The sequence below is a fragment of the Arvicanthis niloticus genome, chromosome 5 (genome assembly GCF_011762505.2).
Source record: "Arvicanthis niloticus isolate mArvNil1 chromosome 5, mArvNil1.pat.X, whole genome shotgun sequence".
In the NCBI taxonomy this organism is placed as follows: Eukaryota; Metazoa; Chordata; class Mammalia; order Rodentia; family Muridae; genus Arvicanthis; species Arvicanthis niloticus.
In genome coordinates this window covers 31,726,606-31,743,031 of record NC_047662.1, presented here as the reverse complement: position 1 = coordinate 31,743,031, position 16,426 = coordinate 31,726,606, and the positions used below count along the sequence as shown (strand labels likewise).

General features: G+C 39.9%; 1 protein-coding gene across 1 annotated transcript in view; it reads right to left on the bottom strand.

Annotated features, from left to right (window-relative positions):
• Positions 1–4,619: 4,619 nt before the first annotated feature.
• LOC143442252 (palmitoyl-protein thioesterase 1-like) overlaps positions 4,620–16,426 on the bottom strand; it is a 52,400-nt gene continuing 40,593 nt past the window's right edge. Inside the window, exons 3-4 of the mRNA XM_076933538.1 lie at positions 5,443–5,534; positions 4,620–4,772 (exon numbers count right to left, since the gene is read on the bottom strand). Coding sequence (XP_076789653.1) covers positions 4,620–4,772; positions 5,443–5,534 — 245 coding nt within the window. The remainder of the gene's footprint in view (positions 4,773–5,442; positions 5,535–16,426) is intronic.

Genomic DNA, 16,426 nt, shown 5'->3' with positions numbered 1-16,426 from the left:
GATTTCAGCCCTGAGTTTGATTATTTCCTGCTGTCTACTACTCCTCTTGGATTTGCTTCTTTTTTTCAGACCTTTCAGATGTGCTGTTAACCTGCTAGTGTATGCTCTCTCCAATTTCTTTATGGAAGCACTCAGAGTTTTTATTGTGCCCCATAAGTTTGGTATGTTGTGTCTTCATTTTTGTTAAATTCTACAAAGTCTTTAATTTCTTTATTTCTTCCCTGACAAAGTTATCATTGAGTAGATAATTGTTCAGCTTCTGTGTATATGTGAGCTTTCTGTTGTTTTTGTTGTTGAAGATCAGCCTTAGTCTATGGTGATCTGATAGGATGCATGGGATTATTTCAATATTCTTGTATTGTTTGAGGCTTGCTTTGTAACTGATTAAATGGTCAGTTTTGGAGAAACTTTCATGAAATGATGAGAAGAAGATATATTCTTTTAATTTAGGGTGGAATGTTCTGTAGACACCTGTTAACTTTATTTGATTCATAACTTCTGTTAGTTTCACTGAGTCTCTGTTTACTTTCTGTTTCCTTAACTTGGTGAGAGTAGAGTGATAAACTCTTCTACTATTATTGTGTGAAGTTCAGTGTGTGATTTGAGCTTCAGTAATGTTTCTTTTACAAATATGGGTGCCCTTGAATTTGGGGCATAGTCATTCAGAATTGAGAATTCCTCTTGGCGGATTTTTATTTTGATAAGTATGTAGTGTTATTTTTCATCTCTTTTGATGACTTTTGATTGAAAGCCTATTTAATTGGATACTAGAATTGCTACTCCAGATTGTTTCTTGGGACCATTTGCCTAGAAACATTTTTCCAGCCTTTTACTTTGTTGTAGTGTCCTTCTTAGTCACTGAGGTGTGTTTGTTTTATGCAGCAAAATGCTGAGTCCTCTTTATGTAGCTAGCCTGTTAGTCTATGTCTTTTTATTGAGGAATTCAGTCCATTGATGTTCAGAGATATTAAGGACCAATGATTGTTGTGTCCTGTTATTTATGTTGTCAGAGGTGGAATTATGCTTGTGTGGTTCTCATCTTTTTGGTTTGTTATGAGATTAGTTTCTTGCTTTTTCTTTGTGTAGTTTCACTCCTTGGGTTGGAGTTTTCCTTCTTTTATCCTCAGTAGAGCTGGATTTGTGGAAAGATACTGTATAAATTTGGTTTTGTCATGGAAGACCTTGGTTTCTCCCTCTATAGTAATTGAGAGTTGTCCTGAGTATAGTAGCCTGAGCTATTATTTTCGCTCTCTTATGGTCTGTATGACATCTGCCCAAGATCTTATGGCTTTTAGAGTCTCTGTTGAGAAGGCTTGTGTTATTCTGATGGGTCTGCCTTTATATGTTACTTGACCTTTTTTCCTTGCCACTTTCAATATTATTTCTTTGATCTGCATTTGGTGATTTAATTATTATGTGACAGGAAGAATTTATTTTCTGGTCCCATTGGTTTGGTGCTCTATAGGCTTCTTGTACATTTATTGGCATCACTTTCTTTAGGTTAAGGAAGTTTTCTTCTGTAATTTTGTTGAATTACAGAAAATCTTTGGAAAATCTTCACTCTCTTCTATACCTATTATTCTTAGTTTTGGTCATTTTATTGTGCCCTAGATTTCTTGAACATTTTGAGTTAGGAGCTTTACACTTTCTGTATTTCCTTTGACTGATGTGTCAACGTCTTCTATGGTATCTTCTGCACCTGAGAGTCTCTCTTGTATCTCTTGTATTCTGTTGTTGATGCTTGCATCTATGACTCCTGATCCCTTTCCTAGGTTTTCTATCTTCAGGGTAGTCTCCCTTTGTAATTTCTTTATTGTTTCAATTTCCATTTTAAGATCCTGGATTGTTTTTGTTCAATTCCTTTACCTGTTCGGTTGTGTTTTCCTGAAATTCTTTAAGGGATTTTTGTGTTTCCTCTTTAAGGGCTTCTTTTTTTTCCCCCTTTAAGGGATTCTACCTGTTTACCTGTGTTCTCCAATATCTTTTTTTTTTTAATTGGGTACTCTATTTATTTACATTTCAAATTTTAAACCCTTTACCAGTTTCCCCTCCACAAATCCCCTATCACATCCCCCCCTCCTTCCTGCTTCTATGAGGGTGCTTCCCCACCACCTTCTCACTGTCAAAACCTTGGTAAATTTCATAATTGAGAAAAGCAGGTGTTGTCAAGCTGTTAGCTTATGATTTCTCCAGTTTCTCTTTGAAGGCAGTTAGAGCTATGAGTTTTCCTCTTAGCACTGCTTTCATTGTGCCCCATCAGTTTTGTATGATGTGTCTTCATTTTCATTAAATTCTAAAAGTCTTTCATTTCTTTCTTCATTTCTTCCTTACCAAATCTTCATTGAGTAGAGTGTTGTTCAGTTTCCACGTGTTGTGGGCTTTTTATTGATTTTATCATTATTGAAAACCAGCCTTAGTCCGCGGTGATCTGATAGAATGCATGGAATTATTTCAATTTTCTTGTATCTATTGAGGCCTGTTTTGTGACCAGTTATGGTCAGTTTTGGAGAAAGTACCATGAGGTACTGAGAAGAAGGTATATTCTTTTGGTTTTGGATGAAATGTTCTATAAATATCTGCTAAATCCACTTGGTTCATAACTTCTCTTAGTTTCACTGTGTCTCTGTTTAGTTTCTGTTTCCATGATCTGTCCATTGATGAGAGTGGGGTGTTGAAGTTTTCTACTATTATGGTGTGAGGTGCAATGTGCGTTTTGAGCTTTAGTGAAGTTTCTTTTATGAATGTGGGTGCCCTTGCATTTGGTGCATAGATGTTCAGAATTGAGATTTCATCTTGGGTGATTTTTCCTTTGATGAGTATGAAGTGTCCATCCTTATTTTTCTTGATAACTTTTTGTTGAAAGTTGATTTTATTCAATATTAGAATGGCTACTCCAACTTGTTTTTGGGACCATTTGCTTGTCAAATTATTTTCCAGTATTTTATTCTGAGGTAGTGTCTGTCTTTGTCACTGAAGTGAGTTTCCTATATAGAACAAAATGCTGGGTCCTGTTTATGTATCCAGTCTATTAGTTTATGTCTTTTTATTGGGGAATTGAGTCCACTGATGTTAAGAGATATTAAAGAAAAGTGTTGCTTCCTGTTATTTTTGTTATTATCGGCAGAGTTATGTTTGTGTGACTGTCTTCTTTTGGGTTTGTTGGAAGATTACTTTCTTGCTTTTTCTTTGGTATAATTTCCCTCCTTGTGTTGGAGGGTTCCCTCTGTAAGTAATTTCAGGAAGGAATCTACATTTTAGGAACAAGGAAGTAGGCTTCAGACATGAAAATGACTTTGGGTTAGGACAGGGAAGTTGGCTCAGATATTTTGTTCATCTTGATAAGCCCTTACAAACCGTGGTCACAGGGGCATTCACGGAATTTTGTTTATTGCCTTGCTTGTTTTTTGACTATTTGTATTTACTGTCTTGCTTGTTGTTTGACTATTTGTGTTTATTGTCTTCCTTGTTCCTTGACTATTTGCATCTAATTTATTGCTAGTTCCTCAACCTAGAACTTACCTTAATACTTGCATGTAATTTAAATCGTATAAAAACAAAAAGGAGGAGGAGGATGTGATAGGGGGATTCTAGGAAGAAGAAATGGGGAAACGGGATGGCATATCAAATGTAAATAAATAAAATATCTGGTGAAAAAAGAAAAGCAGGTGTAACCCAGCTCCCAGCCTTGCTGTACCAGTCCTGGGAGACAACACCCCACTAGGAGGACCATAACTACCAGTCATGTAGGACATCACCTAAAGTCCTTCCCCATGCAAATAATGCATCCTTAATATTCACGTTTAGTCAATGGGAAGAATCTAACTATGGATCCCACTCCACCTCAAAAATATATTTATAAGGTACTTGTCCACGAGGAATAAAGGGCACAAATTATTTCATCAAGAATCATCTGAGGGCACCTGCCTGTCTTACTAAGCTGAAACACTCCAGGGAAGAGTTTTCTTTCCTAAAGCATTCATCTTTGAACCCTGGCTCTGCACAGCAGGCTGCCACAGCTGTGTTCTGCTTTAGACTCAGGATGCCTTTTGTGATTTATTGTTTCATTGCAGCCACCTCCCACCATTCCCCTTGTGGCTCTGGCTAAGGTTTCTAACCACCTGCCAACACTAGCTCTGAGACTGCTGAGGTAGCAGAGATATGAAGGAACACCTGCACTGCCCCAGCTTACCCTGTGAAAATTGTATCACTTTGGCCATTCCTGTCCAGCCAGAGCCCCAGAGAATCTGTTGTCCTAGTCAGGGTAGAGATCCTCCTCCCATTGCTTCTTGTCTCTCCTAAGATACTGGCTGGCTATGATCTGGTATCCCAGTATTAAGGAGCAAATGCAGATTGATAGAAAATTATTATTTTTTCTTGAAATAGAAAGTAGAGAGCAATTGAGGAAGACACCCAACATTAACCTCTGACCTCCAATCTCATGCCAACACATGTACATAGATACAGTGCAATGTGCGTGCACACACACACATTTAGACACACAAAAGCATTAAAAAATAAACTTCCACATAGCTTACAGGATATCTTAAGGATAATTTATTTTCATTGATATGGAGGGATCTCAAATTGATTACAGTCAATTTATTTGAATAAAAGAAACATTAATTCCATGAAACTGTTACCAGTGAAACATGACACAGAAACTTGAGTGCTTCAGAGACTTTAAAAACAATGTAGCCATGTCTGAACTCAGGATCCTTAGCAAGAATCTTATATACATGGGAGGTGATACATAAGACTCTGTTCTCCACATCCTGAAAAACAAGCAGTGAGATAACAAAGGATGGGACTGTTGGTAATGGGATCTTCTCTAAGCGTGTTGCTGATTTAGGTTGTGTGGATGTTTGAGGGAGAATGTCTCCCTTAGATTCACATATTTAAAAATGTGGTCCCCCATTGTGGTGCTGTTTGGGGATGTTATAGGCAGGTACAACCTTTCTGGAAGAAGTATATCACTAGGGTAGACTTTAAGGGTTCACAGCCTTGCCTAACTTCCAGTTTTGTCTTCCTGCTTCATGCTTGCAGTTGAAGCTGTGCTCTCTCACAGTCTTTCTCCTGCTGCCATGCCTTTCTGCCATGATGAACTCATTGATTTGGAACTGTAAGCCCATATAAACTCTATAATAGTTTCTTATCATCATGTTGTTTTTATCACAGCAAAGGAAAAGTCACTCATACAAGCTGAGACCCTCATGTGTCCATTAGAGTTCATGAGCATGAATGAACAACCTGTAATTCTAGCACTCCTGAGGCTGAGGCAGGAAGAACAAGTTCTAAGCAAGCCTGGGCCATATAGCAAAATCCTACATCCCCAAACTAAATACAACAATTCAATGTGGAGATGGCTTGTAAGGGGAACCATTCACATAGCACTGTCTATCAAACCCCTCAGGAAATCCCTCAGGGAACAAGCTGGCATCTTACCTCCATGATGTCCTTGTCAATGTCTAGAGATGGGACATAAACTCCAGGTTTTTCCATTGGAAACATCATTTCCATGTCATCCACACTAAATGCTATATCCACTTAACAAATGAATGGTAGAAATTCATGAATCAAAACATTACTTTTAAAAGGTTTCTTTAATATTTTTTATATATGGGTGTAGCTGGTCTTTGTGAGTTCTCTCTGCTGATGAAAAGGTGGCCTTTTTATTCCCCAAACACCAGGTATGAGAGGAAAAAAATGATAGAGGGGAAAGGGGACAGCATTATTGTTAGACAACTTCCTGTTGATTTGGGGCTGTTTAGTTACTTAGAGACATTTGATCTTCACTATCAAGACATCTAATTTTTTATTCCTTCACTTTTGCACAGGAACTTGACAACAGCAACCTACAGCTACTAACAGTGATCACCAGCCCACACCACTGCTGAATGCATTTTTATATTATTTATAAATAATTTTTATATAATATTATTTATAAATAATTTTTATATTATTTATAAATTTTATAGTATTTATATTACCTGTAAGTTCTTCAACTGTTCCACAAATGGACACACACCCACAATGGCTCTGCAGAAGGAAAATTGAGGCTCCTGATAGAGCAAGAAGTAAATCATAGTCAGCTGCCATAGACAATCTGAATCGGCACCATATCACCCACCTGGGATAAAAATGAAAATATATTCCCATAATATTTCTGTGCTTTTCAAACAAAACTAAATTCTCACTATATGTGGATATTTTTCTGTTGTATATGTCTGTGCACTACTTGTATCTGGTAACCACAGAGGCCACAGGAAGATCCCAGGTACCCTGGAACTGGAGTTACAAACAGTTATAAGCTTATATACATTACTGGGAACTGAACCTAGGTCCTCAATTTACTTGATGAATAAGCTATTTGTCTAGCCCCACCAACAGCAATTCACGAAATTCAACATTACAAGACAGTATAATAGAAAGAGACATCAATTTGGTATTTACTCACTGAAGAACATATTACAAGACCTTGATTCTTATAACTAAACAATTGTTTCTGTAAGAATATAAACATCATAGACACAATAAAATATCTGGAGTTCATAGCATACAATGGCCTGGAGCAGAGTGTGTGAGGCAGCATTTATGGGCATTCCTGATGGGAAGACATGTACAATTAATGCATATGGCAAGTGTTTGGTGTTTAGAACCAAGTCTCCATTGGAGTGGAAGGTGCACATACTACCAGGGCAACTTGATTCAGTTTTCTCTTGATTTTGAATTAATGTCTGTTCATTGTGTGTCCAGAATATTAATGTCATATTTTCCTCGAGCCCTACATTCAATCTGATAACCTCCCATGGGGTCTCAACCCACAATACAGGAATCTATAATTAGATGAAGAGACCAGCCTCCAGAATAAAGGACAATAGTTGGAAAACAAAAAAATATAAAAGAATTCTTAAAACTTAGCAAGACAGATAGTATACTTAGAAATTGTGTGTGTGCCTGTGTGTGCTTGTGCAAGAGCCTTTGGGCTTGTGCTTGTGTGCACCTGGGGAGACAAAAGACATAGTTACAGATAGGTGGCACTGAACCAGGCATTGACTAGGAAGATATCTCTGAGTTCAAGGCTACCCTGGCCTCTGTAGCAAATTCCAAGACAAGCAGAACAGTTACACAGAGAGACCCTGTCTCAAAAAAAATCAAAAATAAACAAAAATGTGTATTGATTTGCAGAAGACCCAAGTTTCAGGACTAAAGTTTGGTGACTCACAATCACCTGTAACTCCAAATATGGAGGTACAAGTATTGTTTCTGGCCGGTGGGAGAACCTGCACACAAGACATCACATAAATAAATAAATAAATAAATAAATAAATAAATAAATAAATAAACAATCAAACATAAATGAATTTTAAATTTTTCTCTGTGAGTATTTGTGCGTATGTGTTGCTCACATGTTTGTGTGTGCACTACCTGTGTGCCTGTTGCCTGAAGATTTAAGAAGAGGTCGCTGAATCCTCTGAAGCTGAAGGTACAAGCAGTTGGAAGCTGACCCTGTGTACTGCAAACTCTACCTGGGTTCTCTACGAGGGCATCTAATGTTTGTGATCAGCTGTTCAGCCATCTCTCCAGCCTCAAGAAAAAAATAAATTTGTGGTAATCAATTCCTTTCATCAACTATTCTGGAGACAGTGAAAGAGGGGAAGTCTCTGTAAATTCAAGGTCATCCTAGACTATCAACTTCCTGTTCAATGAGGGCTGGACAGAGAGACTCTGTCTCAAAATAAGCAAATACAGCTGGAGATTAGCTCAGCAGTTACAAGCAATGACTACTTTTCTCAGCACCCACATGGTGGCAAACAACTCTCTATAGCTACAGTTGCAGATCAAACGCCCTCCTCTAGCTTCTTTGGGTACTGCATGTACATAGTGGACAAATATACATATGTGCCAAGCCTAGCATTCTCCTGGTGGAGGCAGAGTGATGGGGCTCAAGGATATGGCAAGTCTCAGCAAAATAGGAAATACTAGGATCTTCAGAATAGCCCTTAAGGCTATAGTAAAGAACTAAATGCATGAGTTTGAAAATATGTACTGTTTCAACTATGCAAAAAAAATAAGGATGCAGTATGAATTGCATGAGGGGCTTCACGAATCTAAAGGAATAAAACCAGCTACACTAAGATCCAGCTTTTCAGAAAGATACAAAGACAGGCAGAAACAAGTGCAGGCCAATTCCTGAGTTCAAAGTCAGCCTGAGACACAGTGAGTCCAGGCTCAGTAGTGGCAGAAAATCTTTTTTTTAATTATTTTTTTTATTTTTTTTATTTTTTATTTATTTATTTATTTGTTTGTTTGTTTGTTTGTTTGTTTGTTTGTTTTTTGGTTTTTTGAGACAGGGTTTCTCTGTGTAGTCCTGGCTGTCCTGGAACTCACTTTGTAGACCAGGCTGGCCTCGAACTCAGAAATCCATCTGCCTCTGCCTCCCAAATGCTGGGATTAAAGGTGTGCGCCACCACCGCCCGGCTTGGTAGAAAATCTTAATTTCAGGACAATGTCCCACCCAACTAGCTTATTGTCTGTGCTTAACAAGGCAGACAGATCTCTGAATTCTTTTGCAATGCTAAGAAAACAATTGTGCTTGCTGTCTCCTAAGAACCAAAGGGCTGGGGTCATGGGATGCTGGTTCATAAGATAATCAAAAGGAAACCAGTAGTAAATGACTGGATTGATTTGTAAAATAAAAGATTGGACCTGTGTTCTGCAAGAGATGAGCTATCCAGAGAATTTATTTAGGAAAGAAAGAGAGAATTAACACACACACACACAATCAAGGAGGACATGGACAGAGAGCTCTCTTAGAAGAGCAAGCAAACAGAGTATAGAACGCGAAATCTTTAGAGAGAAAACAGAATACACACACATACACAGAGAGAGAGAGAGAGAGAGAGAGAGAGAGAGAGAGAGAGAGAGAGAGAGGGAGAGAGGGAGAGAGGGAGAGAGGGAGAGAGGGAGAGAGGGAGGGGGAGGGAGAGAGAGACTGGAAAAGCTGGATCAAAAAGAACAGAAGTCATCTGCCTGAATCCATGATTTGACTGTGAGTTGTTATTTTGTCACTCCAAGACACCCCTTCTCACAGAAACATATCCATGCCAGGGCTGATCCTGGGCACATATAGGCAAAATGCTCATATGGATAAAATAAGTAACAAACAAATCTCAAAAAAATAAAAATAAAAAATAAAATTATAAGAAAGGAAATGGGAAAGGATAAAAAAAAAAAGACATGTTTGCAAGAAAACAGGAAATGGCCAACAGCAGCATTGCTCTTTACTAAAATCCAAAATTAAATAACAAGTTCTGACCCATATCAAGACAGACTTCAAGGAGAAATAGGAACACTTGTGCCCTGTTGGTGGAAATGGAACATTAATACCCCTGTGGAAAAGTGGAGGAGGGACATAAATGAATGTAGCAATCAAATGTCCAAGCAATTCCACTCCTGCCTATATTCCAAAATAAATACAGAGCCAAACACAACTCTACACAAAAGTTTGCAGTAACATTGTTAGCAATGACAAAAGGTAAGAACAAACCAAATGTTCATTAAGGGATAAACAATCTGTGCTATATTAGTCTATAGGAACACTATTCTCCATAAAATAACATGCTGAAACATGATACAACCAGGATGAACCTCAAAGCATGTTCCAAAAAGTACCCTCCACAGAAAACATAAATTAATGGGAACATTTTACATGTTATATACAGAGTAAGACACTATACTAGACTATAAAATATCCTGGAGGTTATCAGAAGTGAGGAGGAGAAAGGAAAAAAAGACTTAACCAATAGGGAGGGTTCCTGAGTGCTGACAAGTTCTGAAACTACAGATGAGATAAAATTCTCTCAGCTTGTGTACATGCTCAATGCTCCTGACTCGAGCACTGAAAATGGTAAAGCTGCTTTTACATGAATTTCACCTCAACACGAACTTCTTTGTTAGAATGCTTCTTGCTCAGCTCTGTCCAACAGGTACTAACAAGCTTCAGAAGGTCATGTTGATCTAGAAAAGTATCCCTGCTAATAGAAGGCTTGTCCAGCATGGAATAAGCCCTGCATATGATCTCAGGATGGTATAGCCTAGACAATGCATGCACACATATGGTCCCAGGATAGAGAAAATCATAAGAATTAGAAGTTGAAAGTTTTGCTTAGCTGCTTAGTAAAGTTAAAACACACACACACACACACACACACACACACACACACACACACACAAACAAAAAAACAAAGGAGGGAGCCAGGTGTAGTGACAGGAATCTGTAATGTCATCACTCAGAAGACTGAAGCAAGACAATTGCCTGGACCAGAATGAGGTACATGAAGTGCCTGAGGCACACACAAAGGATAAAAATGACAAACAAAATCCCCTGGGTTTTGCATTCTGATAGAGTGACCTGTGATGCTTTACAAACAGCTAGAGCTTGAAGACCCTGCACCCTAAATGACTTCACAGAGGACAATTGCTGTTACATGAGTCACTGCCTAACAAAATGTGAACTTCCTACCTCTGACTACTCAAACACAAACACAGAGGACATAATGAAGCAAGGCAAGGTAGCTGCTTTTAACTGCAGTACAAGTGCCCCCTCCTTGCAGGGTACAGTTCTCACAGAGTCAGCCTGCTGTGTTCCTGTCCACAGTGTCTATTCTTCATTAAAACTTTTATGTTAGTCTTGGTCTAGCAAATTCTTTTACTGCTGACCAGAAGCTGGTCATTTCCAACACAACACAACACAACATTGTGAGCAACAAGCTTAGTGCTGGAGGGGGCAGCATCTATCTCACATCCTCTTTGAGCCTGGTCCTCATAACCTGGGGTCTGAAGCAGCCTTGTAAGACATGTCCATATTCACAGACTCTCATTCCTCTCTATAGTTCTCTTTAACCAAACTTAAAAATCAAATTCCAATTGCTTTTGTCAGCACCCACAGGCATGGCTGAGTCTAGTGATCAGTTCCCAGTCTGCTCATCAAAGACCTATCTATGTGAGGATTGAAGACTGTCTATCGTTTTTCCTGTTGTGTCTGGATGAGGGTTGCTGTGTTTATTTGTTAGTTTGCCTGATTGATTCATTTTAGGTTGGGTAGCACTCAAGAGTATGCAGGGATTTACTACAATCTCACTACTGACTAGATAATCAAATCTCCCTTTGAACTCGCAGCCATCTAACTTCCTGGGCCTCCTCAGCCCTGTAGTTGCAGGTGTGAGACAATACTCTTGACTTGCTTCCTTCTTTAGGGAACATTCTCTTCAGTGGCTTCCAGGACACTGAACTGTCCTGACCTCACTCCACCCAGCCCTCAGGATGTTCTCTCACTGTCTCTGCTGGTGTTTTCTGGTTGGCCATTCAACCTCCAGAGGCTGAGGTGTCCCTACCCCTGGCATAGCCACTCCTGGGGTTACTTTATCCTATAGCAGGACAGGACAGGGCATTAAATTAGCAAGAGTCCCAGAACTCTGAACTAAAGTCCTCACCTTTGCAAATAATTCTGTGTCACCTTGCAGTTGTTTGAAAACAGTATCAGATTTACAGAATCCAAAACTTGGTGTGCCTCACATATCCTCACATACCAGTCATCTCAACCCTCCAGAAGTGGGACACAGGATCCTTAATTCAAAGCCAGCATGGACTCTAGACTGAGCACTGAAAACTGTATATAACCCTGCAACTTGTAAAGCAGGAAAATCAGGAGTTCAAGGTTACCTCTGTTTCCATGGATTTGTGGCTTCTGTAATCCCAGTACTCACATGGTGGAGGCAAGAGGATCACTGGGGATTTAAGGCTAGCCTGCACTACATAGTGAGTACCAACACAGCCTAGGCTACACAGTGACGGAGATTCTGTCTTAACATAAAATAACAAAAAAGAAAAATGAAATAGAGACAAAAGAAAATGAAAAAGATTATCCTTGGCTACATATCAAGATAAAGGACAACCTGTGCTACATAGGAAATAACTTGAAAAATCAAATTAGTCAGGCATAATACCCATGATTTTAATACCAGTACTTACAATGCAGAGCGAAGAGGATCAGTAGTTTACATGGAAAATTGTGGATTACTATGGGCTATGAGATTAAAGAAGGCAATAGGCAAGGTTGACATGGTACTTCTGCTGGCAAGCATAAGGACCTGAGTTCAATCCCCATGAGCCATATAGGGGAAGAAAAGGAATGTATCCCAAAAATTGTTGTCAGATCTCTAGATGTTCTGTCCTTCTCTCTCTCTCTCTCTCTCTCTCTCTCTCTCTCTCTCTCTCTCTCTCTCTCTCTCTCATACTAAAGCTCATACTAACAAAATCAATAACTAAACAACAATAAGGAACCTTAATTTAAGTAGGGTCAGCTGCTGAATAGAGTTTTAGGTTGTCTGTCATAGTGTCTGGCAATGTCTTCAACCTGGCCTGGCCTGACCTAATGATCTTCCTGCTTCTCCCTCCTCAGTGCTGGGATGACTGGCTTGTGACAATTGTTTTTGTTTAAAAGAATGGTCTCCTCTCTCTCTCTCTCTCTCTCTCTCTCTCTCTCTCTCTCTCTCTCTCTCTCTCTGTCTTCCTCTCTCACTGCTTCCCTCTCCCACTCCCTTCTTTTTCTCATTCTGTTCCTCCTTCTATCCCCGCACTTTACTGCTCCCTACCTACCCTTCTTCCCCCTCATATACTCACCAAGTACTCCTTAGATGTGCTCACCCCCCCAAATTACCCATCTTTGTAAAAGGGAATTTAACTGTCTATTTGTCTAAGCCCCCAACTGTGGTGCAATCTCTGCCTCCTTTGTCTCTCAGGCCATATCTAAATATGTGACATCATCCTCAAATATGTCAAAGTTCCACAATTTCTCCACACTTCATGGTATCACACAGCTGTTACTATAGTGACACTGTCACACTATAGTGACAGCTCTGAGTCACAGGCATCTCTGGAGTTCAATGTCTGCAGTTGTCCCTCTCAGTTCCTGTGACACCTAGAATTTATTCTCAACATAGCAATTAAAACAAAAAGGACACTGGTGGGACGAGACCGACAGATTCTCATGCCTCTAATCCTAATGCCTGATCCCCTGGGTCTCTCTCCTTCCTTTCACTGTCTATGGACCCTACTTGGCCCTGATCCTCTTCACTGTTTGACAAGACAAAGAAACAGCTGACTAGTTATAGGATGAAGCCAGAGAATCTCAAAAAGGACCACTGAGCTGAATCTTACACTGGGAATCTTTTAAAGAAGATTTTTGAAGAAAATGAACCTTTACGCTAATAAATCAAGTCCCATCACGGTCCTGAGGAAAATGCCTCATGTGGTTTCTGTTGATAAGCAGCCTCCCATCCTTGTAAGCTTTATGAATCTGTTCCTCAATGCTTTTCTTTCTAATGACAGACACAGTTTTTCTTTCAGTAATCATTTGGAAGGTCTGCATGACCATCTAATGTCATAAATATAAATAATCACTCATTTCATTTTAAATTTAAGCTAAATACATATTATTTATGAGTCTCCCCCCTATAGCTCTCAAACTTGCAGACATCCTTCTTCTTTTGCCTCCTGACTGTTGGAGAATTACTTCGATGAACTAGGTCTCCACAGGCTCTCTCTGCCACAATGGGCTCAGAACAATTCTCTACATATGTAGAGTAGGCACATTCTGTTACACATCTCCTCACACGTTCCTAGTCCAATTCCAAGTCCTTACACTAGTCTCAAAATCCCCAGCATATGTGTCTACACTGACTTTCCTTTCTCCCTCTGCTCCTGCTACACTGATCTGGACACTGATATTTCAGGCTCAGGGCCTTTGCATCTGCTGTTCCTTTGACTACACAACCCTATGGCATCTTCCCTCATCCACCTCAGCTCTGTTCATGACTCAGTTGTCACTCTGTGTGAACTCTGTCCTGATTAACTAAAAACACAAGCTGACACTTCAGTCTCTATGTTCTTCCAGGTGTCGTGTCTGTCTCCAGTGCACACATCACAATTTGACATGTTTGCCAGGGTCCCACCATGACATTCTATACTGAAGTGGGGCGCGGCAAAAGAAGAAACTGATTCCACCATCAATTTAACCCTCTCTTGTTTTCTGGAGACAAAAGCTGGTTGTTTCTGTCAGTTGACTCCAGCTGGTAGCTGATGGCAGTAGGGGATTAAGAAAAGAAACTTAGTTACTTGAACTCTTTACTCCTTACTTACCTTCTCATGAACCAGAGAAAAAGAAAATACCACAAATACAGACAGACAGACACACACATACACACAAACACACACACAACCTGGGCCTTTTAAACTCTTTTATCAATTTCACAATGGCACGTACATACTAATTAACATACACAAGTACTTACATATGTTTGTATGTACATATATATGTATGTGTGTTTGTGTGTGTGTATATGTTGTACAGACATATATGCATACACACACAGAGACATGCTTTCTTTTTGCTTTAAGTCTTTTTATACCTTCTTAGACAATAGTTCATTATAAAATTACATCACAGATAAAATGGTGCACAAAACAGAGTTATATATTAGATCCTCAGAATTTCCAAGCAACATTTTCAAATGACCTTGCTTTGTCATAGTGCAAACTTGTGGCCTCATCCATGGCTCTGGCTTGGAACGAATGATTTTCCTTGGTCACAGATTTGTAATAAGCCTGTTTCTCTTCTTAGTGAAATTCATGAAAACCCCTTGTACTCCTCATAATGCAGCCTTTACTTACTTTTCTATGAGGAGGGGGCACATTCTATTCTTGATTCTAACTTATCATGTCTTGCTGGCAAAATAACTAAAACCATCTCCTTAAAATTTCTTCCTAAAATTATTTGACTCAAAGCAGGAATTCTATAAAGTCATTAATATGTCTAAACAGCATTGTTACATATAAGCACATCTTCACATTGATCAGCAGGAAACTTTGCAAATAAGGCAGGCTGATGCTCAGGAATCATCATGCTCTGTAATAGTGGCAGGAATGGATGATCAGCATCGAGAAGCAATCCTGGGATGAGGTCTCTGGGGTCCTTGCCTCACAGAGCACAACCATTGAAGCCACGGAAAGTGGTGGGCAATCTCCAGAAAACTCACTGGCTTGGATAACCTTTCCTAAATGGCTTCTATCAACATGTTTGCCTATTTCTTTATATTGTGTTTCCCCACTGGAAAGCAAGTTCCATAAGTGAGAAAATTCAGTCAGCTTCATGTCAGGTGCAGTGAGTGCTGTGAGGTAACTGTGTGAAGGAATGAACTCCTGAGTGTGCTGCCAGGTGTTCAGGGACAGGCTGGCCTGACCGTGAGCTGCTGCAGGCTGAGGCCACCTCTGCTAGGATTTTAACAAATACAGCATAAAGCCCAGGAGTGCACAGTTCTCCCTGAGAGCTCTCTAAGACACAGAACTGCCTTCTTCCCTCCAATGCAGATCAAGTCCTAGATCCCAAATACTTGCCCTTCAGCTCCTGCTTTGCAGATGTGAACCCAGATTGGAATGGCAGAGGGTCACCTGTCCTGTGCCCATCTACTCACTCACCTTGTCTGGACATTTACAAAAGGGGTAGTTGGGGAGAATCTGGCTGTAGGTCTGACTCCTTAGTGACCTGGAATCACAACCACAGAGCAGAAGACAGACAGTCAGGATCCAGCAGGATCCAGGTAGCACCATCTTAGCTCAGTGAAAACATCAAGTGCTTGCATCTCTGACTGCCAATCTGGGTGTCTTGCAGGGACTCGGCTGACCACGCCCCTGCCTGGTGACACAGACTGGGCATTCCCTACAGCAAAACCATTGCTGTCTTGTGTTTCTTCAGCCCTTCTCTTAAACCAGAAGCTGCTCTATCAGCCTGTAACAGATCTTCTCAATGTGCCCATTTTACACATAAGGACATTGAGGTGACAATGTTAGTGTTTTGAAAGAATTGAATGCTGGCTCCTCTCTCAACTCTGTCTTAGGAGAGAACTGTATCTTTTTTGAGAACTGTGTCATAGTTGGAATGGTTTTTATTCCATTAGTTTGTACCCTTCCAAATGGAAGAACCAAAATTTTGACCCTGGATGCCTGACCCCTTTTATCATACTAATCCATATCATAATAGCAGCTGCACTGGCATCATTTGAAATCTTATTTAAAAACAGCCCCTGACAACCCACTCCATATGTTCCTCATTCCTCTGTACACACATACAACCTACATCTCACAGATTCTAGAAACCTCAGATGATCAGGAGGTAACTAAATGGTCCCAAACGTAAAGGATTACTTCAACCTGTCTCTCTCATTTTCTCTCTCTCTGTCTCTCTCGCTCTCTCTCTCGCCCTCTCTCTCTCTCTCTCTCTTTCTCTGTCTCTCTCTCTCTGTCTCTGTCTCTCTCTCTGTCTCTGTCTCTCTCTCTGTCTCTCTCTCTTTCTCTCTCTGTCTCTCTCTCC